Source organism: Pygoscelis adeliae, unplaced genomic scaffold (genome assembly GCF_000699105.1).
Source record: "Pygoscelis adeliae isolate BGI_AS28 unplaced genomic scaffold, ASM69910v1 Scaffold311, whole genome shotgun sequence".
NCBI lineage: Eukaryota > Metazoa > Chordata > Aves > Sphenisciformes > Spheniscidae > Pygoscelis > Pygoscelis adeliae.
In genome coordinates this window covers 829663-855765 of record NW_008824118.1, presented here as the reverse complement: position 1 = coordinate 855765, position 26103 = coordinate 829663, and the positions used below count along the sequence as shown (strand labels likewise).

The 26103-nt window shown below is 44.1% G+C and overlaps 1 protein-coding gene across 1 annotated transcript in view; it reads right to left on the bottom strand.

Moving 5' to 3' along the window:
• ABCA1 (ATP-binding cassette, sub-family A (ABC1), member 1) overlaps positions 1-9763 on the bottom strand; it is a 79458-nt gene extending 69695 nt beyond the window's left edge. Inside the window, exons 1-4 of the mRNA XM_009334320.1 lie at positions 9647-9763; positions 3877-3970; positions 2367-2379; positions 817-902 (exon numbers count right to left, since the gene is read on the bottom strand). Of these exons, the coding sequence (XP_009332595.1) occupies positions 817-902; positions 2367-2379; positions 3877-3970; positions 9647-9712 (259 nt within the window). The 5' untranslated portion in view covers positions 9713-9763. The remainder of the gene's footprint in view (positions 1-816; positions 903-2366; positions 2380-3876; positions 3971-9646) is intronic.
• Positions 9764-26103: the final 16340 nt, after the last annotated feature.

The window sequence follows — 26103 nt, the reverse complement described above, 5'->3', positions numbered from 1 at the left end:
AGAAACACAGTAAAAAAGCCACTACTACACACCATTGCGTTTGAAAGGCAATGCTAATCCTGCGCTGGTTACTGCCCCAAATTGCTTATGATAGAGCAGAACAGCCAACACTAAGAAGGGTTCAGCTCATGTTGAGTTCCCCACACAGCTCTGGCCTCCTCCACTTAAAAACTACACCTTGTTAAGCCTGTAGCTCTTTGCTACTCTCATCTTTGCAGCATTCTTTTTGGCCATGCTGACAGAAATATGGTACTTCTTGCTGAGGAATACCCAACAGCAGGCAACTCCAAAGCCTGGCAGAGGTGACCACATGCACACACGTGCTTTCTAACCAGCCATGCTTCTCTGGATTTGCATGCCTAACTTAACACAAGGATTCGGCTTGAGGCCACATGAACATGCCCAGACAGGGACTGGGTTCTGAAGACCCATAATATTTCTATCCAGTCCTTTTGGTTTTCAAAATCCACTCCCATCAATTACACACACTGTAAACACCAAGCAAAGGGTCAGCAACTGTGGGGCAGGTGCCTACATTGGTTTCCCTGAGAGAAGTATGTCATTGCTGCCTCATACTGGCTTGATTTCCAGACAGTCTTAAAACTTTAGAGTTCCTAAAACATTTAGGCACCTGCCTGCCATATTTCAGTTCTTTTTGCTGAAGTCTGACTCTTGCTAATAAAGACCTAGTTAAGTCATAGCCCAGAGTTTACATCCTGTTTACGTTCTGCATTCTGAAGAGTTAAAGTGTCTGCCATAAACTACTGGTGGCAGATCTCCACCAGTATGCCAGTCAGGCACTTGTGAATCCCTTACCCTCCAATGACAGGGGAAGAAAGGCTTCCCTTGTATAATCCTGCACCTTAGACGAGCCATCAGCCTGCTTTTTGCAAACCCCCACACTAGAGAGGGGAGTGCAGAGAAAGGTTATGCCCCTTCCTCAGTATCTCTCACAGCTACTCAAGGCTTTGACCATGAGATGCACATTCTCCCCCGTGGTGCCCACCTTGTCCTCACAGCGTGCCTGCAATCACACGGCAGGGGGCTGGCTCCCTACCTCCACATCCACAATGGAGGCACCAAAGCCCCAGGAGGAAAAGAGGTCAAAGCTGCTGAATTATAGCAAGGCTGGTTAACGCAGGTGGCTGAAGGAAGACGGGGAGCTTATTAGCCCTCCCTGGAGAAAGCCAAGGACTCTGTCCAGGAGAAAGCTGAAGGAACCAAAGGTTCATTGTTTGCAGTACTGTGGGGACTGTTTGTTCCCAGTTCTTTATTTAAAATAGAAAAGCTATTTACCTGAGCTCTCTGGCTTTTGTTTCATTTTGCTTTTTTGTTCTTCTTGGCTGAGGGGCTTGGGGGTGGGAGGAAGAGGAAAAATGCTAAGACTTTCAGATTCTTTTTGTAAAATTTCCCAGAGAGTCACTTTCTCTCTCCTCCATGCCTTTTATTTTACATGGCTAAGAACTCAAAGAAACTATTAAAAGCAGCATGAGAAGAGGAAGGGCACACAAGAATTCACAGTAACTTTTTACATAGTGATGCATGTAACAGCAGTTTCTCAAAGACTAAAGCAGGAATCTGCCAGTTTTAAGTCAGATGAATCACACAGAAAACACAGGGTAACAATATACCTGTGTATATACCGTTTTCAATGACATTGCTGCAAACATCTAGCTTTTTAGTAGAGATTAAAGTCATTTTTTGTCATATTTTTTTTCTCCCAAATGAAGTACACTTTGAATACCTTAAAGGGTCATAGGAACAGAAAAGAAAAGTCAGGCTCTACAAGACACAGGTCAGCAATCTTGGTCAATAGCAATCTAAGATGTCTTCTCTGGCTGGTCTGGTGAAAGCCATGTAACTACCACTTAAGCACTAGCAAAATTTCCCCCCATGTTTTCAGAAAAAGGTTCCTCACGCTGGGCCAAGATGCTAGAAATAAAAAATTCTGACTGGAAAGTCTGACCACAGAAACAGCGCAATCCTTGGTTGTTGTTCTCCTCAAGCAGGAGGAGAGAACTGAAAATCTTATCTGTTTGTTGAAAAAGACTATACCATTAAAATACTGAGGCTATCTGGAGGCTACAAAGCACTTGCATGCAGCTCTGTTACTGCTATCATCAGGCATTACCTGCAAGTGATTTCATAACAGCATACAGCACTGCTACTACAGATAACAATCCTGTTTCCCTTAAGGCATCCACTAGGTTGCCACAAAGTTCACCATCAGCTCAAGGTTTCTTTCTTTCTATCTCTGCTCACACTTCGGCAAAAAATGTTCCACTATACAACACATCCGACTCTGTCAGCATATGAGTGAATGTTCAACGAAACCAATCCAGACTTAAATGAAATAATTTAGCTACCTGTTCTCAGAAGCTTTTAGAAAAATGGAGATGAGTTAACCATAAAAAGCGAATTAAAAAGTTATCAGATGCCCTACACTCTACAATTCCTGATGACAGCATAGGGAGAAGGCAGACAAAACATCAGTCAACTTAAATGGGAAGGAAAAAGGGCTGCAGGTGAAAGACTCAAAACTCCGCTTGTGACACCAGGGTGCCAGAGCAAAGGATTTACAAGGAGGCTAATAACTAACAAGCCCAATATAAACAGCTCTATGAGAAGGCAGCTCTTGCTAGGTTTGAGTTTATATACAACACTGCCACAGCTGAGATGAATTACCATTGAGGCTGGTAGTTATTTATACCAGCTGAGTAGACGGCTTATTGCTTCTCTTCAGCTTCATGTCCGTATTACAGGTATCTCTCCTAATGTCACTGTAACATTCAGTCAGAAAAGGCAATTCAAATGCCATGCAGCAAAGTATGAGATTTAATTTAGGGAAGCTTCAACTACCCTGCCAAGCACTGTAGAAAATGAGTTAGGCAGTACATGGGACCAGCAGTGTCCAAAGTGTAATGGGAAACTGCAAACATTAACGCTCCAGCTTTGAAAGGATCCTTGCTAGCTTCAAAGCCTAGCAAGCAGCATAAAATGCCACTGCAAAGAACCACAGGGTAAGTGCTGTAAGAGCTAGTTCTTTACCCATTTTAAGAATGAAACACTTCAGAGGGCCCTCCAGAATCATGTTGTGCTGACCCTTAAACCTTACCTTGCAGTAATCAGGCAAAGGAAAGATAAACAAAGAGCTCTTCCACAGTCAGCTAATTGTAGTATGAGGCTGTCACCAATCACAGTAAGACAAAGCATGTTGCTAATAAGCCATGCTCCTAAATCAAATGGCAACCAACACAGAGGCCTAGAGATTGTCATTTGCAGAGCAAGAATAAGCTTCCATTTGAAAGAAAAGCAGAAGTGTGCCCATTTAGGATGTAAAGAGAAAAGTAGAATAGTTTTTCCCGACAAATGTATGACTGCTGAATCTACTGAATACAGAGCTGACAGTCTAATGGTTAGAAGAAATGGAATTGTTCTTGTGCTCTTTAGTGTGATACATTAACAAACATCACTACCTGAAAATGAGATTGCTTTCTTACCGAGCTGAACACTGCTTTCTTTTTATGCTAAGTCACATACAGATCAACGATGAGAAATAAGACTTGGGTTGTCTGCGGGTTTTGCAGACTTGTCACAGTTCTACAGCAAATTCCCAGCTAATACATTATAAATGCAAAAAAATGAGAAACAGCAAGAAAAACAGCAGCAATGTACAGTCCTGGAGCAACATTAACATGACAGAACACACCACAGTCCCCAGGGTGGAAGGAAAGGAACCATTAAAACTTCCCTGAAGATTTCTGCCTGAAGGAGGCAACCACTGCCCTTGCTCTTTGCATCTTGCCAGCTGCATTATTACCTTCTAACCATGAAACAACAACCATTCTGGGTGCAGCTGCTGTGTTTGGTACTTACATTCATGCTGCTCATAGGGCGGATATGAAAGTCTTACAGAGATCAGGATGAAGAAGATAAACAGAGGCCAGGCAACTTCGATCAGCAGCTGGAACTGGAAACAATAAAGACAAAGAATTAAGACATCATATTCAAAATACAGGACAGAATAGTTCCAGGACCATCCACTTGTAAGCTAGGACAGTTTTGCAAGCACTGCCTCACTTCACTTTGACTATGCGTTCCAGGACCAAGAAGTTTGTTCCTCCAGCTTCAGAGGATAATCTGCAAAGAACTACAGGCTTTTCTCATTGATATGTGCCAGTTATGGGACTAAACTGGATGTGCTTAAGGGCTATTTTTGGCTTCTTTTTGTCCCCTGACTGAAAGAAACCTCCCAATGAATCTTCCCAGCCATGAGTTGAATTTTTGGCCTCCTGTTTTAGAGGTAGTGGGAAGTACTTGCATCCCTTTCTCACAGTAAACCATTGAGCTTCTACCCTAACACATCAGGCATGGAAATCGTGCTGGTGCACAGCTATGCCAAATCTTTCCATTTCAGTGCTGCAGAAGTATATTGGTATCAGGAAAGCAGAGCTACTAAAATTAAGCTCATACCTAGTAATTGTTTTGTTCTAATGTATGTTTGTTCCCAAAGGTAGGCACGCACTGGTCCGGGGTACCTACAGATATCTTTACCTGACGCTCACTGCCTATAAAGAACTCAGTTATTTAGAGGGACTACACAGGAATATAAGAAAGGCCTGCTATTAAATGCAGAGCATTTTTTAGACAGGGAATTGAAGCACAGAAAAATTCAGAGATGTGCCACATCCCACAGAAGCATGTGGACAAAGCACCACTTCAGCCTAGAGCTTCTGAGACACAAGCTGAGGTTTCCCAGGCTTGAGTTTCACCAGCCATGCCCCTCCTTTCCCACTCCAGAAAGGCTGCCTAAGCACGCATCTTAGATAAGTCATGAGACAAGGAAAAACTGAAAGCTTTTTATGCTGCCACTTCTTATGTTTTTCCTCCTTTGGGAGAGGGAAATCAGCGTGTTTTCTCAGTCAAATAAAGAGAAATCTTCTCCCCTTCTTTCCTGGAAAACCCTGTCTTTGCTAATAAGATGTCTACATCATTCTTATTACAAGCCAGAGAGGATAAGACCTGCGCCCCAGTGGGAGAGAGAAACCCCACACAAAAATGTGTTTTCCCATGTTATACCATGAACAGCTAAAATTAGGCTCTTGACGCTCAGCACAAGGCACTCCATGCAAACTTTGAGGTGAGACTTCTAGGTGACTACTGGACCTCAAAATAATCTCGCACTGTAAAAACAGCGCATTAAAAGAAATGCCACTTGATCCAGCAGAGGAAACATCTACGATGGCTCTTCACAGATACTCTTAACAGCTGACATCCAACCAAACGGCAACCCTATCCGAAAGACATAAAAATTAAGCATCAGAGTCTCCCAGGCACTCCTGGTAACAGTGCCAGGCTCTGCAGGATGAGTTTGGGATATTGTTTCCCACCCGTTATTTTCATACACATACTGTATGACTACTGGATAAGAAACTCCACTAAGACCACGCTAACAAAGATGCCAGGAAGATGCCTCAGCATCTTTGGTCTCTGTTTTTACAGTAAACGATGTAGTGGCAGAGCACACACAGCCATTAACAGCGACAGCCTGCTTTCTTCTGCATCAAACAGTGGTCTGGCTCCCAGAGGTCAGAGATGCTCAGAGCTAGGACACTGACAACTTGTCTACTCCTTACCTTTCCAGGATCCCCTCACAGCTGTTGCCAGGATGACATAGCAGGACTTTTCCTCCTCTTGACAGAAAAGTGGCTGTGAAATTAGGACAAGCCATTCCCTCCACCAGCATCAACAGCCATGCTCTGGGACACATCACGGCACTCTGCCACCCTGGCTGTAGGCAAGGAGCATGCACCCCGAGCAACTGCCACTACACTGTTTGGGGAAGAGCAGTGTCAGCTGGGCTTGTGGAGGCTTCTCAGGGTGACCAAGGTGGCCAGATAGCCTCTCGCAGCCCTGTGACTGCTACAGAACCAGCAAGAAAATGCTGCCCTTGAGATCAAGCCCTGACTTGCTCGGAGAAGTATCAGCCCCAACCACACCACACTGAGGTGGACAGTAGTACCCAAATGGCCTTGTTGTTGAAGGGGGAGGCTGGACACCTGCATACATAGCTCCCCTTTTGCATGCCTGATTATGGCTAATTACACAATCACAAAGGTAACCATGTGTGGGCTGCATGCACAGCATTGTATGCCTTTGCACACACAACATGTCTAGCTTCACAGATTGACAGGCTCAGGGAGGACAGAGAAAGGAGGGATGCAGCTTGGACTGAGTGAGTTGCACCTTTACAGCTGAAGACTGCTGCATCATGGCAGCCACTGAAGTGCTACTTAGTGAGAGACAGCTGGCAACTGCTGCACCAGAGGCTTGCACAGGGTCAATGTGTCAACAGCATTTCAATAGAGAGTTTGGACTCCCTGGCCAGCCTCCTGTGCTGTTCAACAAAACTGAACTCTCTTCCTTTTGCTCTTAAAGGTCAGTAGGTTCCTTCCTTTACTGCTTCCTGACCTTCCTGTGACAGTGCATTTCATCTAATGTGGCCTTTGCAGAAGAGGACACAGGGATACTAACGGGGACATGTCTCACTCAAGTTCATACTAAGTAGATACTGAAAAATCAAGCCTCCTCACCCACTTCTGTGCCGCCAACTAGTAGACCAGCCTGGTAAATAGTGAAATGGATCTTCAAACCTCCAACCCCACTGCCACTCCTGCTCCATCTGGAGTTGAAGGAGGAACATCCCATTTGCACACAGCAGGTGAATTCAGAGGCAGCACTTGGCGAAGAACAAACTGCTCCTAATTTTACTTAGGCTAGTCCCTGAAGCATGCCCAATTTATACCAGTTGGCTGATGATGCAGGATACCATTACATACAGAGATCTACACTGTGTCAACAGGGAATCTGTTGAGCAAGAACTAACCAAACTATCAGCCCATCTCACTGCCAACCACCCTCTCCACCTTTATGGTCCAGTTTCAATGCAGGGAGCTACCATACTGGCAGCTGACCAGCCTCTCCACACGAGTTTGAAGTGTTTCCTCATTTGCAAGACAGCATGGAGAGAGAAATGTTTTTTACACAGTGACCCCGAACACGATTTTTCTTTCCTCCTCTCCTCCTGTAAACTCCTTCACCCCACTCCAGTGCTGTTTGAAGTTGTCCAGTACAAAGTTAACACCTGAATTGCACATCAGGCTGAGCTTTGAACCCAGCTTTTGCAATGCAGCCCGAACTCACAGCAGCCAAGGAGTGGGTTTGGTGGGAAGCAAAGGCCAGCCCACACTTCTTGTGGGAAGAAGGGCAAGGATCAAACTATTTCTGGGCTACATCCTCAGTGAGTATAAATGGGAGAGTGCCATCACCAGCACACCCAGCTCAAGGACACTGGTCTCCTAACAGTAAAGCAAACAAATGAATGACTGTGCAGCCATGATAACAGCATGGTGAGAAGAGATGTTCCGCTACTCTTCTGCCATTTTCTGTTAAGTGGCCTTCCCCTCCTGACATCTTCAGGTAAAGCCCAAATGGGAACCATTAATGAGAAACACCCCACAGATACAGGAACCCCACAAAAACAAGCAATGTCTCAGACCTTCATTGTGAATGGACCAATATCATCAGTGTGGAACAGAGACTACGAGCAGTTTCATGAGCTACTTGATGGGAAACCGATACAAAAGCTGCCAGAAGGTACCAAGAAATAGCTGAGCAGATCCAAGATCATGACAAAACTATAAGCCGAAAGGTCTTTTTCACTGACACACGCTTAGCCTACTGTGTTTTTGTGGCATCACCAAAGGATCCAAACGCACCTCTGCTGCCCAGTAATCTAGCCTACAGCTAACTTGACAGGACATGCATGCTAGACTCAGACCTCTTCAAGTAATCTTCAAACCTGACACATTATTTTCAGAAGACGCTGACAAAAAAAGCCAAGTTCTCAGCGTAAAACTCAACTCCTGTGAAATCTCCTCCTGGTTTAACCAGTTTAAGCATTACTCCAGAGGATCCAATGTCCTAGAGTTCCCCTAGTTGCTAAAGACAATTTGGGAGAGGCCAAGAGGAAGATCTCTAGTGGCAAGGGAAGAAGAGACTGTTTTCAGCTCTATAGGCCTAGGTTACATGGACAATAGCTGTTCTATCTTTTTGGGAGCCGTAGCCAGTTTTGAGACTACCTTCCCCAGCTCCGTTGCAACGTTATTCTAAATTATGAGGCTGTTCACAAGGTCAGGATGCTGGCCCATATGTCCAGAGAGCAGCCAGCCTCACTCCTTGCAGCTGACAAAGCCCACAGCCTGTCAGCTGGGCAGTCCTGTCCTGGGAGATCAAGGCTCCTGGAGTAAGGACAAAGACATGCAAATCACACAAATTCCTGCCACCACTGGCAGCTCTGTAACTACAGAGGTATACAGAAAAAGTCAAAGATGCCACAAGCCCCCTTGGACTATTTTTATTTAAGAATGGACTAATTCCAGCTCTGAATTCACTGGACACAAGTCTTATGAAAACAAGCCTGAGACACCCGAGCAAAGACTTCAGAGACTGTCTCCATCTCCAGTGGTGAATATGATAGCCTCCCCTCCCCTTGTGACTCTGAGTTTCTAAAACAGCCCAGCCCCAACCAGCTGGCAAGCACCCTGACATTTACAGGGTTCAGAAAGCTTATCAGAGAGACCACTTTCCACTCACCACCTCAGTAACTCATGTTCCCTTCACATTCCCTACTCATACTTCCTGAAGGTCAGATCTAACAGGACAGATCCTCTGCACAGGCCTGCTGTACAGGACTTGCCCTTGTCCAACACAGTTATCCCCTAAATCCCTGGAGGGGAAATAGCACGTTTTCTCTGGCTTTTAGCTGTCTGCAGGAGTTACAGCATCCTGTGAGGAGGTCTCACTAATGTAAAAGCAGAAGAATTTTAAGAACACCATACTGGATTCATGCTCCTGTGCCTTTATCACCACAAGGAGAAAATCTTGTCGCATATTGTGTATCTGAGCAGGTACATTCCCACACTGCTAACAGATGGTGAGGCTAGCACCTAAACTAATCAGAACACACCTTGGTAGAAAAACATCAGTTGCCTGGATTTGTCTCCATGCCAATGTAAGAACATGTCTCATGCCAGTCACTTAAACTATACCTCCCTATTGTAAAGTTACACAACAGGCTTGGGTTTCTGTCCCTGATCAAAAAGACTGAAGATGCCTGCTATTGCCTCCACCACTTCTGCCATTAGGAAATGGCAGAATTTTGTTGCTGTTGTTGCAGCTTGCAGCATTCAAAAGCTTTTAGACTCAAGCGCACATCCCTGCAGTCTGGCAATGCCCCACCTGCAGAGCCGAGCAGGTCATAGCACAGGTTTTCATTTTACATCTTCCTTGCTGCACACGGCAGTCGTGCACCCTCTCTGCCTGGTCTGACATGAGTGTTTCAGTACTCCGACATGCTGTCATGCTGGGATTCAGGACAGAAGTCTTGAGCACCTTCAAGCCCTCTGGTTTCTGTCCACCCACCACTCTCCAATTTGAATCGGGTCTTTCCAAAGGCAGACCAGTTGCTCTGCCAGGGACCACTAGAGGTAAAACACTAAGACACAGGATATTGCCCTGTTTTGCTTGAAGAGTAAGCTACAAGGCTACAATTTAGACCTCAAAAAACCATTTGGCTAATACTTACAGTCTGTCTTCTTCTGTAGGTGAAGTTCTTCCACAGCAGCAATCCCAGCTGTGTCCAGAAAGCCATCTTCCTTCAGCAAAGCCTTGGAGCTCCCTTTGTGCAGCAGCGGCAGTACACAGCAGAGATGTTGTGGCTGGGCATTAACTAGGGAGGGGAAAAGTTGATAGGGAAAAGCTGTGTCAGTCAGAACAGAAAAGGCAACAACGCAAGGAAAGGCAGAAGCTGCGCTCTGTGACCCCATGTAACCCTGCAGCCCCCCATGGCACTCCCCACCACCGCCTTCTTATCACATCCACTCGGGCCAAGTCTCATGGGTCTCAGTAAGCTCAGATTTAGACTCACTGTCTCTTACCTCAGAGCTCCGAAGCACAAAAGAATGCAATACCCACAGGACAACAATTTTCCTCCTTCCTGCCTAAAAATTCCAAGAGCAAGAACAGCCCAGAACAAGGATAAAATCATAGGCTTTGAAAGCTGATTTAGAGACCCCTCTGAATAAGACTAAACCATATAATTCAACTTTTTTTTTTTTTTTTTAAAAAGCTTCTTTTCATATTTACTTTTATAATGGGTAAAAAGCCTGCTGCCAAATTAGGAAAGCCTTTGTTTTGAAGTCCAGTCAACACCACCACTTGTAAAAGAAAATGCTATGCACTTAACAGGCAAGGGAGAAACGTCCATTTCCTTGAAGGTAAGTGACTAAGAATGACCCTGCAGCCATTCGTATTTGGATAAAGTGAATGGAAAATTGCTGTTGAGTCAGTGTTCAGGTCTTGCAATCACCTGGCCTCCAACACTGTTGTGAATTGGATGCATTCAGTATGCACCTTGTGTGAGTATGAGAAAGTATAAAGGGTTAAAAAATACATTCATCTCTTTGGTGGCTATTAATAATAGCATGGTATAGGCTTGGCTACACACAGACTTCCAGGAAGACTCAATCATATGGAAAGGTGATCTTATAGTATATTAGTTAAACTTCATTAAACCTTTTTTCCAGAATTAATTTGGCATAGCTTAATTTGAGTCTAAGGCCACTTCAGATTAAGAGTAGTTTCATTCTGAGTAAGCATCCACACAGGAATTTAGTTAATCCACATCAGATTAATTCTGATTTATGTACTTGAATACACTCTGTTGACAGGCTCAGTGTTAAGAGGACAGCTAGCAGCCAATTCAAACACACAGTGAGAGAACCATTCCCTCCAACATCTGTTAAACACACATGCTTTTGATTCTAGTGTCCCACATACCAGTACCCTAAGCCCTATGATTCAGAGTTGCATGCCTGATTGCAAACTGCATTGAAAACGTTCCCAAAATCCATAAATGTGTTTGGAACATAAGACTTCCTCAGGAAATGCTCTGACCAGTCCTACACTGGAGTAAGACTAGATGATAAATGGCAATTCTGGCTGTGAGCTTTGAGTTAATGAACACTTGTGGCCTTTAAGTCTCATCCAAAAGTAAATTCCATTATTACAATGACTTGCAGATTAAAAACTTGTCTCTAATAATATAGGTCTGTGTTACAAAAAAAATTTCCCTAAGATGACTAACGAAAACAATTAAACCCATTATGCTGAGTTCTACAGATAATTACACTGTAGTATCACAACAGGACAACAGTGCTTCTTAATGCCAGTACAGGGGAGCAAAGAACAAGAAAAGACGCCTACAGTACCCTACAAATTGAACCTCGTGTCAGCATGCAGGCAGCTGAGTGTACAGTCAGCATGGGCTCATTAACTTCTGCTAGGTACCGCTGTAATTCACTGACGTGACCTCTACAGATGCTCTTTCAGAGGGATGCCCAACTGATCTGACAGGAGAGCCTTCCTCCCCTGCCCAGTGCTTCCTGCTGGTTGGAACACCCTGACACTAACACATTCCAGCTGCACACACATCTGGCTGGTATATAGTGAATTCCCAGACACACTCAGAGTGAGGCACTTGGAAGGCTAATAGCACATCCACAACAGGGAAAAAAACTGCCCTGCATGGACAATCTCAGAGGGCAAACCCTGGCTGCTGAGGACTATGCATGCATGCCCATGGACCCAAAGCACACCTTTGCCTACAGGCTTGGATACAGGGGGCTTTGCAGCACCTCCTCTGCATGTCAGTATTACACATTTAAAGCTGTGATTAACATGTAACCCAGAGACAAAACTAAGTAGGGAATATTATCACCCCTCCTTTGTACCCCCTCCACTAACTCATTTCTGCTCAGGATTCAGGGGATTTGGCAACAATGCTTTTACTTGCCCTACTGAGCAACCTGGATTGCTACTCACGTAGTGCACAGGCGCTCCGTGACCACTAACTTGGTGCAAAAATCTTTCACAGAACACTAGGGGAATTGCTCTTTCCAAGCATTTTTCCACAAGGATACTGGTCTGTGGGTCATAGACCTCAATTTGCTTTGCTGTGCTCTCCAGCATGCCACAAAGCACAAGCCTTTCTGCCTGAGTCCAATCCTGCAGCCACTGGCCAAAGTTCGGCGTACAGAAGTAGAGGACAGGAAGGGACTGCACAACCTTCTACAATCACTGGTAGTTATGCAACGTATTTTATCTTCAGAAGGGTATTCAGAGTACCCACTCCATACTCCCCCCTCTACAATACTGTCAACTCTCTGCAATGAACTTCTTTCCAATGCTTTCCAGCAATTATAGCTAAATGCCAGAATCCATGAGTATAAAGTACTACAGGAAGAGTGCAAGAAGGATCCCAGGGAGAGCCAAAGAGACCTTTGGCATTCTCAATGGAAATACACCCAACTCCTGTCCTCTGCCTTAATACCCTGCACAGAGGCAGAATAAAATTTGAAGCAGTCTCTGGGATGTTTGAGCTAATCACGGGGTAGCTGGTTTAACCCGTGTCGATGAAAATCCAGACACTGGTCCCTCGCAATTGCAGTCAGTCTGCAGGATCCGGAACACAGAAATACTGCTTTATAGAGGTTGTAGGGTTCACATTGCAGTAGCAAACTGTAGTGACATAAGGGCACATATTTGATCATTTAACACATTTCAGCTGATCAGCAGAAGCCTGTGCAGCCAGGAAGACTCAGCTGTGGCCATCTGCTTGGGCTCCAGCTCTCTGGAGTTCAGCTAAACTTTACTGGGAGCAAAGCAAACGTTCTGGCCTTCAAATAAGGCCAGTTTGCCTGGATACAAGTTTCAAATGAAGCAAAAATAGGATTTGTAAGGACTGTACCTGAAGACTGGAAAACCTGGCACAGGTGTAGGCACTACCAACTAAGTCCCTACATTAAACTAGAGGACAGGGTCTAACACTGGACTAATCACCAAGAGCGCAAAACCTGAACCTGAAGTGTGCCCAGTTCTTCCAGTCATGCTGGGGTGACAGTTTCAAAGACATACTCTGCCCCAGTATCTGTTACAGACTGGGTAATACAGGTTTGTTGATGCCTAGAGCTGTCTCTGATTTTGATCCACAGAGGCTGACATATTTGGTTCACTGCTGATACAAGTTAACTAGGTCCACTTGAATTACTAATGCATCAGAAAATGCTGTGCAAACTAAGAATCTCAGAGGAAAATGGGTTAGCACCCTTTCAGATGTTCTTCCAGCTGACAATAGGCAAGAATCGTAAGCCAGAGATGCAGAAAACTGATAGACCAAACACTCCCAGCTCAGCTGGAGTTGAAGTCCATCTGTATCTCCACTTCAGACTAGTCTGGTAAGTTCAACATGGCTGGGAAATCCAACTTGCCATTGAGCACTGCAGTGCGAAAACACAAATACCAGCTAGTTTCCAATGCAGGTTTTTGTGTCTCACCTAAGTAAAATTTTGAGGCAACAGTAGGTATCACTCGTGACACTTACCCAGAACTGCCTAAAGCAACAGTACTGTTTCTGCCTAGAATAAGAAAAGCTGCGTGAATTCATCACTATCGCATAAGTTTTCTGTGATGTAAAGTACCACAGCTCTGCTGAAGAGAACGGGGATTTATACCTGCCAATACTGGACCTCTCCTTTTAAAGTGCAATCTCTCGCTTTTAGAAAGCACATCATGAAAGTAGGAAGAATTCCCTCAACTGCAACAAATATTGCAACTTAGTTGTGGAGAGGTCTTTGTGTAAGACATCCAATTTTTTCATTGTGTTAACACTGCAAGTTTTCCAGTAAAGGTAGATACCAATATACAGCAGTTTTAAGCCTAGAGGCATCAGGCTTACTTCTCTTCATCACCCAGAAATCTATTTTTGTCTACCTCTGCTTCAGCATTTCTCCACCTCTTCACCAACATATACAACACAACGGCAAAACTTAGACTACGTGGAACACACCAGGGGAGACTCAAATTGCCTACAACTTCGTGGTATACCTGGCAGCTGTCTAGTAACTCAGGTGCAAACTCAAACTGCCACCTTACCACAAGTAAACAGGTATCATCAGAAGGGGCTGTGTGATAACTGAAACAGTAATGCACGTTTGGAATAACATCCTGAATCCAGGCATATGCTCTATGCAACATGTAGATACAGCAACAAGCATTCAGTTAACCAGCCAGCCAAGAAAAAGTAAGGATTAAGAAGCCATTTTGTATTTAGCCAGCAAATAAATGGTGGGGATCCAGTATACAGAGGTCCCTGCACGCTCTACCAACATGTCACTCAGACTTGTGCACGCTTAACATGCTATTTGTCAGGTTTCTCAAGTTTTTCCAATTCCTGACAAAAAACACACAGGAGGAATCAAGTAAAAGACATCCGAATACTTCCCCAGACCTTCTGATAGAGTCTCCCCCAGTCTCTTCTAGGGAAAAGCTTACCCTTACAATTACAAAAGAGCGTGTTTAGCCTGCAGAATCAGTGGACATCAGAGGATGGGCAGGAGGTGCAGAGCAATCTGCACCTACCTTCTGATCCGGCCTGGGGCTCCCACTTTGCTCTTAGCAAAGTTCTAACACCAGGTCAGGACCTTCTCTGCTCACCCAGACCAGCAGCCGCAACACCCACCAGCACAATTAAAGCACAGGGTCCACACACTTGTCCCATGGTCTGCCTTTGCAGAAGACTCCCTGCACATGACATTTCTCGCCCTGCTGCAGAAACCCTGCATGGCCTCCGGACCTACAGGGCTGCAATTCCATCTCAGTGTGCAATTCAGAAAATTACTCTTAAGTTAGGCTACAGAGCAACCTCTGAAAACGCTGACAGTGAAACACATACTTTGACCGACCCATTTCTTCCAGATCAGTGCTACCCACTACTTGTAAGTAGAATGGCTGTTGAAAAGTCCATTAGATGGTATGCCAACCATAGAGTCTCCAGACCTAATCCATCTTAAATACAAAGCAATGTATTTTTACAGCTGTAGATTTAAAGAGGAAAAAAGCTCAAGTGGCAGAGAATCAATTCCCCACCCCCATGCCTGGTGTCTGTACTAAGTAAACATAAAACAGCCTTCAAAAGCAGCTTTCTGCAAACAATGCAGCTGTTTGCTTTCTTTTGGGGGCGAAAGACCTTTCCCCTAGAGAAGAAATCACTATTTAGTCAGGGAACAAAGCGAACTTATCAAACCTTATGAGACTGGAACATTTCAGGATTCTGGCAAGGGGCTATAGACCCTTTATGTCTCCAGCAATGACTTAAACCCAGTCCTGGTCAGCAGAGCTAAAAGCTTTTACTAGCTGATGAAGGTTCAGTGGCTTCCATGAAATCAGTTAGCAGCCTCTGTGCCATTATCTCAGGCAGATTTTCCACATCACAAAAGCTACCACCACTAGCAGCTCTCCACAGACCAAGCAGCTATGGAGAGTACCAATCTAATAGCTAGAGATGATGCCCTTACGAGGGGAAAAAAGGCATTATGTGCTGGACACAGCACAGGTTTGAACTACTAGAGCCAGTGCTGTTCCTCTCCCACGAGCAGACATGGTTTAGCACGTTATGCTTTCTACCTCAGACAAGAACTTGTACACCTGCTTAACTCCAATAGCTTTTGCCTATATAAGTATCCAGTGAAACGAGACCCACTTTGGAAGAAAAGAGGCAACTAAAGCACAAACACCAGATTTCAGCATAAATATAGTCCTCTTTGGGAACACTGAGAAATGTCTTAACGTTTCATTTCCTTTAGGCAGTGTCAGGCTGCATTTTGTGGAGCAAGGAATACCATGAGCAATGTCAACTCTGCAAAGCCGAGATAAAAGGCCAAAGTCCCCCAGTGATCTATATGCCACCAGTTGAGAGCAGTCCCAGTTCACAAGGGCTGTGAACACCAAGGCAGGACAGAAGTGCCTGCCTCATAAACTGACATTTTGACTCAAACAAGACAAACTATCAGAGAACTAGTGGTCTGGATGGGCATTTGGGTAACAGAGGTGCAGATTAAGCCACGAGTCCGGAATTAAATCTGTATCTCCCAAATCAAGGTCTAGCGTCCTGGTCACTTCTCTGCAGAGCACCAGGATTTCGCTTCTTCCAGCATAGTAGCTACAACGAAGAGACTTAATCTTAAACTACTACATCCATTTTGTACAACTTATGACTGTGCAAGGCCATAAGAAGCTCTCAAGGCACAAGTATTTGGAAGACACATTCACCATAACTTCCACAATTCCCAGAAAGCAAAGAGCACATTGCATCTATGCAACTTGAAATGAGACTAAAGGAGGAGGAAAAACAGCATTAATCCCAATTCTGTTGAATTAGGCTAGATAAAGAGCAGCTGTGGACAAATGCAAGCAGTTTTTCATCCTGCTGCTAGAAGTCTAATTGGAGACAATATCCTCAAGCAGAAACAGCCAGTGCATAAAGAATCAGAAGTAATATCCATTCTGTGATCAAAACAACTCATACAAAGCTTGCAAAACTCATAGAAGCAAATCTGGCATTCCCACCTCTAAAACTTTCAAGAAGTCAAAAAACTTATGACATCTACTGGAGCACTAGGAAAGAGGGGAAACTGCCACCCAATCAATAATAATTCTATAGGACAGTATTGCTCTTTTAAAGTGATCTTTTAACCCGAAGAGCCAGAACTAAGTTACAAAAAGGTGCCACAAAAGTTGTTAGCAGCACAGAGAGTTCAAGCAACCCACCTGAGGCCACAAGCAAAGCAAAAGCAGAGATGAGAATATAACCACCAGATCCCCCACGTCTGTCTCCGGCTTTAAGCACTGCTAGACTCTGTAGCAATCACAAGCAATGCATGATCAGCAGTGGAGGTGTGAGCTTTGAACCCACAGCCCACTGCCTGGGACACAGGATCGTTATCAGTGGAGCCACACAGACACTAAAAGCAAGTCTTTCATAACCTCCCCACAGAGGACATTTCTCTCCCATTTGCCAAATGAGTATCAGACACCAAGTTTCCTATTCCATCTGAAAAGTCATTCAGTGAGAAGTGCTTTCCTCTTCAAAATCAGCCAGGTCACATCACAGGGTTTACGCCGACTCCTTGTTGTTAACAGTGTGATTGGAGAGCTTCTGGGTCAGCAGGCAAGAATTTAATTAGGACCACAAGCAACAATATTTGGGTGGCAATTCTTGGCAAGATCCTCTACTAGTTTACATCACTTTACACACATTGACTACCTGGCCTTAGGTTAGGTAGTAAACAGGTTCTGGCCTTGTTCTCCAGTGCTTACTAATAGTGAAAGCAACCAGTACATTGCTTTCAACAGGGCCATCCATCTGCCCTCTAAATAACAACGATTTGTATGACAGGCACACTTTAAGATCCACCTTCATGTTAATCCACAACCAGTTTAACTCATTTTCCCTCCTTGAGGAGCATGTTGAATTTTGCAAAACTAATATTAAAGGATAGTGCCAAAACATCAGGAAGCTGATGAAACAGTCTCATGGAATCCCTCTAGCAACATGCCACCTCTGGTCCAGACAAAACTGAGACACCTAGCATCTCACTTGTCCACAGGATCCTTAAGGCAGCATGCGCACAGCTACAAAACACTGAATAAATGACTCCCCTTTGTTATCTAAGGGGAGCCACCTCACCGAAGTTTGGAGACAAACAGTGGAAAAGAAACTCTCCTTTTAGCACAGGCTGACAATAAAATACCTATTCACAGCCTGCTTTAACTGCTGCTATTAAAACAACTAATGACATACCCGAGCCCAATACTAGGTTCTGCTTACCGCACTAGGTACCACACAGAGAAGGGAGCCTGGATCTTGCTCTGGCAAGAGTTGGAACTAATACAATGTCACGTTAGGGGCAGAAATCTGGCTTCCCAACTATTCAGGCAAAATGGCAAAGGGTTTCTAAAGGTATTTAGCCTTGGCACTAGGACTGAGCAAATGGATTTTTCAAAAGTCAGTACATTATGTGCTGAGCCTTTCTGAATGCTCCACTATTAACAGCTGAGCAGAAGATCATTTTGAAAGACCTGGCCCAGAATTAACATAACCAGCACTGAAATCCCTGGCCCTGAACTCCTCAGAGTATGTGTCTTCCCCTCTTCTGTCAAAGCCAAGCTCCCAAGGTGTATTTCTGGGCCACAGGTGGGCCCACCCCTACCAATCAGAAATAAAGCATAGGGGACAGTTTTCCAAAGAGTCAAGTGCTAGCTTACAAAGTACTCCATAATACAACTTGGACTGCATTTTCCGCAGTCCTCAGTGCCTCCTTAGACATTTACACAAAACCACGTTTTCAGAAATGGCTGGTGTTTTATAAGCTTCCCTTGTGACACAATATGCCAAGCTGTTTTGAGAACCTGTCCCAGGTCACAGGGGAGCAATGTCTGCCTACCAGAATGACCACAACAACTGGTTCTCGTTACTTCTAGCATGCTCAGAAGGCTCATTGCTAAAAACAAGCGCAGCTCCAATGGAATGGAAGATGTCAAGCTTGCATGCACCACAGCTGGACTGACCCAAAGAAAAGCACATGCAAGAGACTCTTGCATGCACTTAGGCAAGAGGAATTGCTTAAAGTATAACACTCAAGATGAAACACACTCATCTATTTTACAAAAAAAAACCCCAGCTTCCACTGGAAGGTTGTGAAATATGTGAACCATTTCAACTTTCAAGATTACACTGAACGTCCCCTACTTTCCTGATACAGAAAAAAAAAGCCAGAATCTAGTCCATTCTCTGGCAAAAACAAACACAAAAGCTGATTTGCTTTATCACGGCCAATGTCCAAAAATCCATAGTCCATATTAGCAGATTTTTTTTTTGTCTCTCAAAGAATGAGGTCTTCTCTAGTGGAATCTAGAAATAATAGAACATCCTGCTAAAATAGTAATTGCGACATTTGAGCTCAATTCATGCCATTAAGCTTTGATCTCTGAGCAACTATAGTATCACCAGTACACAGTCTGCAAAAAGCTGTGTTCCACAGCCTCGGTCACTTTTTCCAGCTGATGATGCATCCTGTTTAAGGACGTTATCTTTGCAACCAGGAAAAAGGGGGAAGCATTTCACATTGCTAAAGGTACTTTTCTGCTTGGCAGCAACCTCAAGGAGGAGAAGGAAGACAGGGCTCCCCCAAGAAAGCCATCAGCTTCATCAACTTTTAGGAAAAGAAGTCCACGAGCTCAGAGGGTGTTAAGACAGAAACACTTTTGACCACCACCCCTTCCACAGCAGATCCTGGTCATTGAATCACTTTAGACAAAGCAGGCATAGATCTGGTTTAACAAAGTGTAACGCTGACAGGTGCTCCACGATCCTACTGCATAGTGGCTGAAGCATCACTGGCATGCTTGTATCTTCTATTGAGCAAAGTTACCAAGCCTTGCAGCTTTGCCATCACGTTCATAAGGATTTTTTGGGGAAAGGAATGTCTTCTCCTACCTCCTGTTTTTGTAACTTGCTCTTCATCTTGGGAGAAGACAAGGACCCAAACTGTGCCCAGTACAAGATTAAACTGCACTTTGAGGTGTATATCTGCCCTGTAACATCAAAAGAACTTTACTTATTTTCCTCTTCACCTTTGCCATTTGGGACCATCATACCATAAACCAGCACGTGTGTTCAGTAACAGAGCAGAACACAACATGGCTTATACTGTACAAAACATCCCAGTGGTGCCTTTGAAATTCACTGGCATAAAGAATAAGCTGCCTGTTAAGCTTGATATCTACACAACTGGACTGATATCTGTGGCATAAGTATAAGTAACAGCAGAGGAAACAGAAATATCCCTGAACTATGCAGAAAAAAAAACAACCGAGAAAGAGCCTCTAGCACAATGAAAGGAAATGACATTGTCAAAAAAAGCAATAAACTGGCAAAGGCAGTATTTATCAGCCATTGTCAGCTTTAGCAGAGTTTGATCCTTAAAAGCCTACAACAGACAGGGCCACAACAAGACCTCGGCTCCCACATGGCTACCATCTAACTGTACGGATTTGGAAGCTAGTCATTCACTAAAGTGATAAACAGATGTCCGAGTACTTTTGAAAGCAGTGAGTGTCAGCTATGAAGAGGAATCAATTTCTGATAAATCTTGGCAACCAATACAGAGTTCAATAACCACTTATCTCTAAAGTTATTCATAGAAGAATATGAAAATAATTGGCACACATGATAAGAAGGAAGGTGCCTGCTGTGGCAGGTGTGGTACAGGGCAGCTAGCTGGGAGCACTGCCAGAAAGCATGTGCCAATCCTCCCCGTTTTGCCTGATCCACAAAGGAAACAGTTGTTCCACACACTTTATATTCTCTAGCTCCAGCTGTACAACCCATACACCTGCTGCTGAAGCTTCAATCCTTAGGGTCAGCATGACAGTTAACAGATTTTAACACCATGCACAGACAGATCTAAGAGAAGGATGACAGAATTTGTTCATGTCCTAAGATACATCTCATGATGCAGAAGGATTCAGGACAGAGCCCCGTAGGTCTGCTCCAATAGTTTCAAGGGACCAAGCATGGAGGTGAAGGGCTGTGGTCTGCTCAGTTTCAACCAAATGATTCAGAACAAAAAACACTTCAGGTAAGCACGGAAGTGTCACGAAATGCTGAAAGGAAAAGCAGTAAGCTTGCAAGAGATAAGTGTAAACAAAAGTTTTGCAAGTTTTTCATGGCTATAGGATCCAAAACAATTTTTTGTTGAGCTTAGGATATCCTTAGTGGTGCTGAGAAAGTCCCACTGGAGTCAAAGCAGACTCCCACGGACAATCCGGTTGACCGCAATTATGTCTGGTTTTATATATGAACACAGTTGGGAAGAAAGACGCAGTGGTGTGGAATAATAAATGTATGTCACAAGAACTGGGAATGAAGCTCTGGAAGACATGGCAATCAGGAGAACAAAAAAATAATCTGGAAAAATAAGATCTGAAGAAATTTGAAAACAGATGGTGTACAGGTGATGGTATCAGTTTGCTAGAAGAGGGAAGCAAGTCCAGACCTCTCCAAAGACAGTAGAAAAACTCCTATTGCTTACTTTAGGATGAATATTTCAATATAGGTTTGAGAGAACTGGGAAACAAAGACAGTACGAATCGCTACTCTGATTTAAGAGGGTAAAGAATAATTGAAATATCTAAAATACTTTAAAACAAAGAAATTAGATAAAAAACCACATTGCCCATTGGTAGACCAAAACACAAATGCAGGATCAATTTAGTTTATTAAATAGGAACATTTAGGGGAGGAGTAGATTTTGAACTTTGACTCCTATACTGCTACCAGAATGAAATGTCCATGCGTCTGCACTTGGAAAAAGTTGGTGCTGCTTTATTGTTCAGATGAGGAGAGTTTTGGGTTTGTAATCCATTCAGATTTAGTCCTAACTCTGCTTTTATCAGCAGCCACAGCCAAACTTTTGTTAAGGGAGCATAATTACAATATGGGGAAGAGGAAAACAGCTATCAATAGATCCCTAGAATATCAATATATTCCCCATGAACACAGCTCTCAGACAAAAGAACTTGTATGATAATTTGCTTGTTTCTTTTAAAGGCACAAAAATTCACCTGGAAAAGCAGATGTTACATCTGAAAACCTGGGACTTAAACCCAGGTTGCTGACACTAGCAACACAGCCTACAATCTTTAAAAAGATGCATTACCTGCTGCAGGTGGGAAAACATACACTTTCACTTCTACCATGAAGAGTATAAACTTTTGTCGTGTCATTGTTATAACGATGGTGAAAGCAGGTATGAGAAAACAGGGGCAAGCCATCACAGGGAGATGGGCACAGGTGCTGGGAACCAGGTTCTCCTGGTCCCTAGTCCTGCTCTTGTCACCTACACCACCACCGCTGCTCTGAGACCTTCCACATGGCTTAATTCTGGCTTTTACTAAGCTAACAACCAAGAACGTTAATGAATGTTACCTGCAGGGTTTGCTTGCCTGCTCCCAGTAACAACCATTCACTTGGAAATGAGCTAGCAAAACTGCAGATTGTTTCAGGGAGGCAAGCAAGTAGGGTGGTAACAGGTTTTGGCCACCTCTATCTTCCACACAGCCCTGCCTGCTATTTGCTAAAAAGGAAACCAGACCGCCAGAACGATCTCTGAACTGTGTGGTCAGAGGCTCTAACTTTGTTTGTTCTTTCCCAGAGAATGACCTTGCTATCTAGCCCAAACCAGAACAGTCTTGGAAAGGCTCTTTTGCTCTCCTTTTTCTGTCTAATACCAATTGTTCCCTAAAAGTCAGCATAACACAAACCCATCTCATTGCATTAGCTAGAGCTCTGCTAAGCAACACTCCTCCAGAAAATATCAGAAGAGGAAAAAGGTCAGCTTGTACGTGCATATTTATGCCATTCAAATGGATGTGCATTTTTGTAATCTATGATCGAGTTTTTTCACTAATAACCCAACAAATAAAGATCTGAATGCTCCCATTTTTCCTACAGTGTTAGCCTGTTGTGTCAGGAAAGCTGCATCAACAGTTTTCCATCCTACTCTGTCTCGCTCTGTCCTTGAGGCAAGCTCACATGCTTTTTCCCCCCCCAATGACAAATGCTAAAAAAGACAGGGCTAGCTTTGCTGCCACCTATTTTAAAGAAACAGATGAAAGAAACAGACCAAAACAATGGAGAACAGGGTACTCCAGTCAGTAGTTCAAATCATGGTAATTCTTCTGTGTTGCTCTATATGACTTTTGCACAACCAATAGAAATACAAAACATGTAGCTACAGAATATGAAATATTTTAACTTTTTTGTGGTGATCATCTTTTGAACACTACAAGTAGAGTCTTACCATGGTGTTTTAAATCTATACTTAATAGATATACTATATATATATACACACTTAATATCAGTAACTACAGATGTGCATGCTTGGTAACTACACAGAAAGCTTTCAAGCATTCAGGATTAAAATCCTCAGCCAGCATAAATATCAGACAGTCTCAGAGAGTGCTACTTTCTACCATGTCAGACCTGGAGAAAGTGGGTAGAGTCCCTAGCTGCCTCAGATGAAGATGGAAAAATGTCATACATATAAAATATGTTTTACTAAACAGTAGGTCCCGACTCTAGCCCCTCTCACAAGCAGGAGTCGTCAAGAATAACCAGCCTAATAGAAACACGCTGGTGTTTGGTCAGCCATGGCCTCTGGACTTATTTCAGGATTTGGTGTGTTGCCCAGCCTAGGAAACCTACATAAACACCAAGGGTGCTTGCTCTGAGGTTACTTAAACAAAGTGCTAGTCTGGTTCCCTTTCTGCTCCGCTCCTGTCATCATCTTTGTGCTGGCACCAGTGCTCACAAAGCCATGAGAAGACTCTACGCAGAGACTCTGGAGACAGGAGTGTGGGGGGGGGGGGGAATCATCAAGCAGAAAGTAGAGAGTTTGTTCTCAATTACTCACCCTGGGTTGGTGAAGTCCAGTGCCAGCACGGAGGATGAAACAGACGGGGAGAGAAAAGAGAACAGGTGCTCGGGGGAAAATGAAGAAGGTCCATTACTAGCTCACTAGCAGCCTTCAATTATTCTGGATTAAAGTTCTGAAGAAACCACACCCCAAGAAATATTGTGCCTGCATGGTGCAACGCATGTGATAAACACTAGCACAGCTGATCACGTCTGGCCACAGATGGATGAGTTCAGTACCCATCCTCCTCCTGCTCTGTCTTTGTGGGTCTAACTCTGCCAGGCGAACTCACTGGTGAGACAACAGGCTTGCAGAGATAAAGGCAAGGAAAGACTTGCTTTCCGAATTGTGTATACTACGCTTGATTAACACATGAGAATGCTCCAGCCCAGAATCTGCATAGAAGGTCCCCAGCCGCTTTCCTCAAGTCACTGAGGCTTATTCCTGAATCACAGCAGACTGTTTTACCCTTATAAAGTCAGGGGGGAAGTTCAGCCTAAGGAATGCTAGAGAAAAGGCTACTCCTGGAAGAAAGGCCAAAATAATTTTACTGACCTTTTTCTAAACTCATGGCATTTCATCTTCTGTACTTCAGCATTTCACTGGGAGCCGCTCTTATCTACACTGGGATGCTGGATGTCGAATCTGGTGCCAGACCAAGTCTGCTCACACCAACAGCACTGAGCTACGCTTGTTTTTGAGAACAAATTTAGCATTACAAAAAAGGTTTGCCAGCAGCTGCCTGTGGTAAACTGATTTATAAGTGTGCCTCAATCTCACTGGGTGAAGAGACCATTAAGAAACTTTCAACATACCTGCTTGCACTGCTGTGCAGCTGTATTCAGAGGAAATTTGGAACTGATATCCGAAAGATTACCATGACTCCTGCAAATGCCAAAATCTTACATATAGCTGCACCCGAGGGGTTTGTTTCACATTAATATCATATGGCTAAGTGTACTGCAGCGGCAACTTATCAGGGGAAAGTTATTGTGAATGGTAGGGGCTAACTGCTTGATTATTACACTCTGACCCCAGATTACAGCAATTATGATCTCTTGCAACGCAGAGGCCAGCAGGTATCTCCTCAGAACACCTATAGTGAGCATAAAAAAGCATCAATTTTTATTATTTTTTAAAGCTACACATTCTCAGCTGGAAGAGTTCAACAAATTCTACCTTACAGCTCTTGTGTTCCATGCTACCAAACTTTTATCCACACTTTACGAGTTGATTTCTAATTCTTACCATAATCAGCCCTACCAAATTATGATTACATGAGAAACAAGGTGCTCCATGTCACGAGTAAAGGCACCAGACTCCTGCCCTTACTCGTCCAGACCATACCAGATACAGACTGTATCACACCACTTTTACATAGATTAAAATTCAAGTTTGCACATGAATTGTGAAGACCCACCAACAGCATTTGTACCTGTTACATCAGTAACACGCTGCCGAGTCCCAGGCAGTGCACAGGAGCATCACAGAATCACACACTAATCTGTGTTACGGGAAAGTCTCAGCACACATTGCCATTCCCACTTGTTAGGGAGGCAAGCTGTGCCACAAGGGCCACGCACAAAAAGCATTTGCACTGAACGTTTACTACTATGACCCCCTTTCAAAACTGAGCAAGACCGCTCCATTGCAAAAGCCTTTCGACAGCAACCTTGGCCATCTGCTGTTAATGGAACATCCCCAAGACATGGCTGTTCTCTGCAGTACAAGCACCAACTCATTTTCAAAGGCACTCCAAACTGAATTTTAATGCGTTAATCCAGATCAATAATTTTCAACAAGGTCCAACTCCTCTTTAGGCTTCAGTTTAGCACACATTTACGTCCCTCTGGCTTCAGCAAGGTCTATTCCAACACACTAGAGATGAACTTTGATCCTCCAAGTAAGTTATTTGTACAACCTTAAAATCTCCAAGGCCAACAGCTGGGGGAAAGGGGGCACTACCGGTTTATGTTTAAAACAGGCAAAAACACTGTTTAATAGGAACTTTTAATTTAGAATTGGAGTACCTTTCCTGATACATTTTAAGCATTTGGGCAGTCGTGCACGTCCAGAACTAAGCAGCAGTATTTTCTAACAGGCTGATGATAGGTCGTAATGTAGCAGTCCGGGCTGAACAACAGTCGGGCACGCAGAAGCAAGATTTGTTGCATGCAACTGAACCTCCCGCCCATCACAAAAGTGGCCGGATCGATCTTTTATTTTTACACTCCCCCTCATCCCAAGGCCCTCCCCTCTCCCCCCACGACTTTGTAGTATTCACGTAGGAGGGAAGGGGATGAAAGCCCTCCCGTTATCTTCTAGCACCCACCAGGGCTGGAAGAGGCGGCGGTAAGATGAGCCACCCTATGCGAGCGCTGCCAAGTCAGAGTCGCCTCGCTCAGGATAAGCTAAAATAAAGTAATTATAAAAAAAATAAGCACACACCAAAAAAGCCCCACTATTAGCCCCTTCCCGATCCCCGGCTACCCAGCAAGCCGTCCTCCGGGCAGCGCTCCTGACACGCTGGGCACAGCGAGCGGCATCACGCCGGAAAACAAAGCCAAACCAAAACAAAAAAACCCACTTATTTGCTTTTTTCCTCTCGCTTTATGCCGCCTGCTCCGGGCGGACCGGGGACAAGCGGGGAAGCCTCCCCCGACAGCTG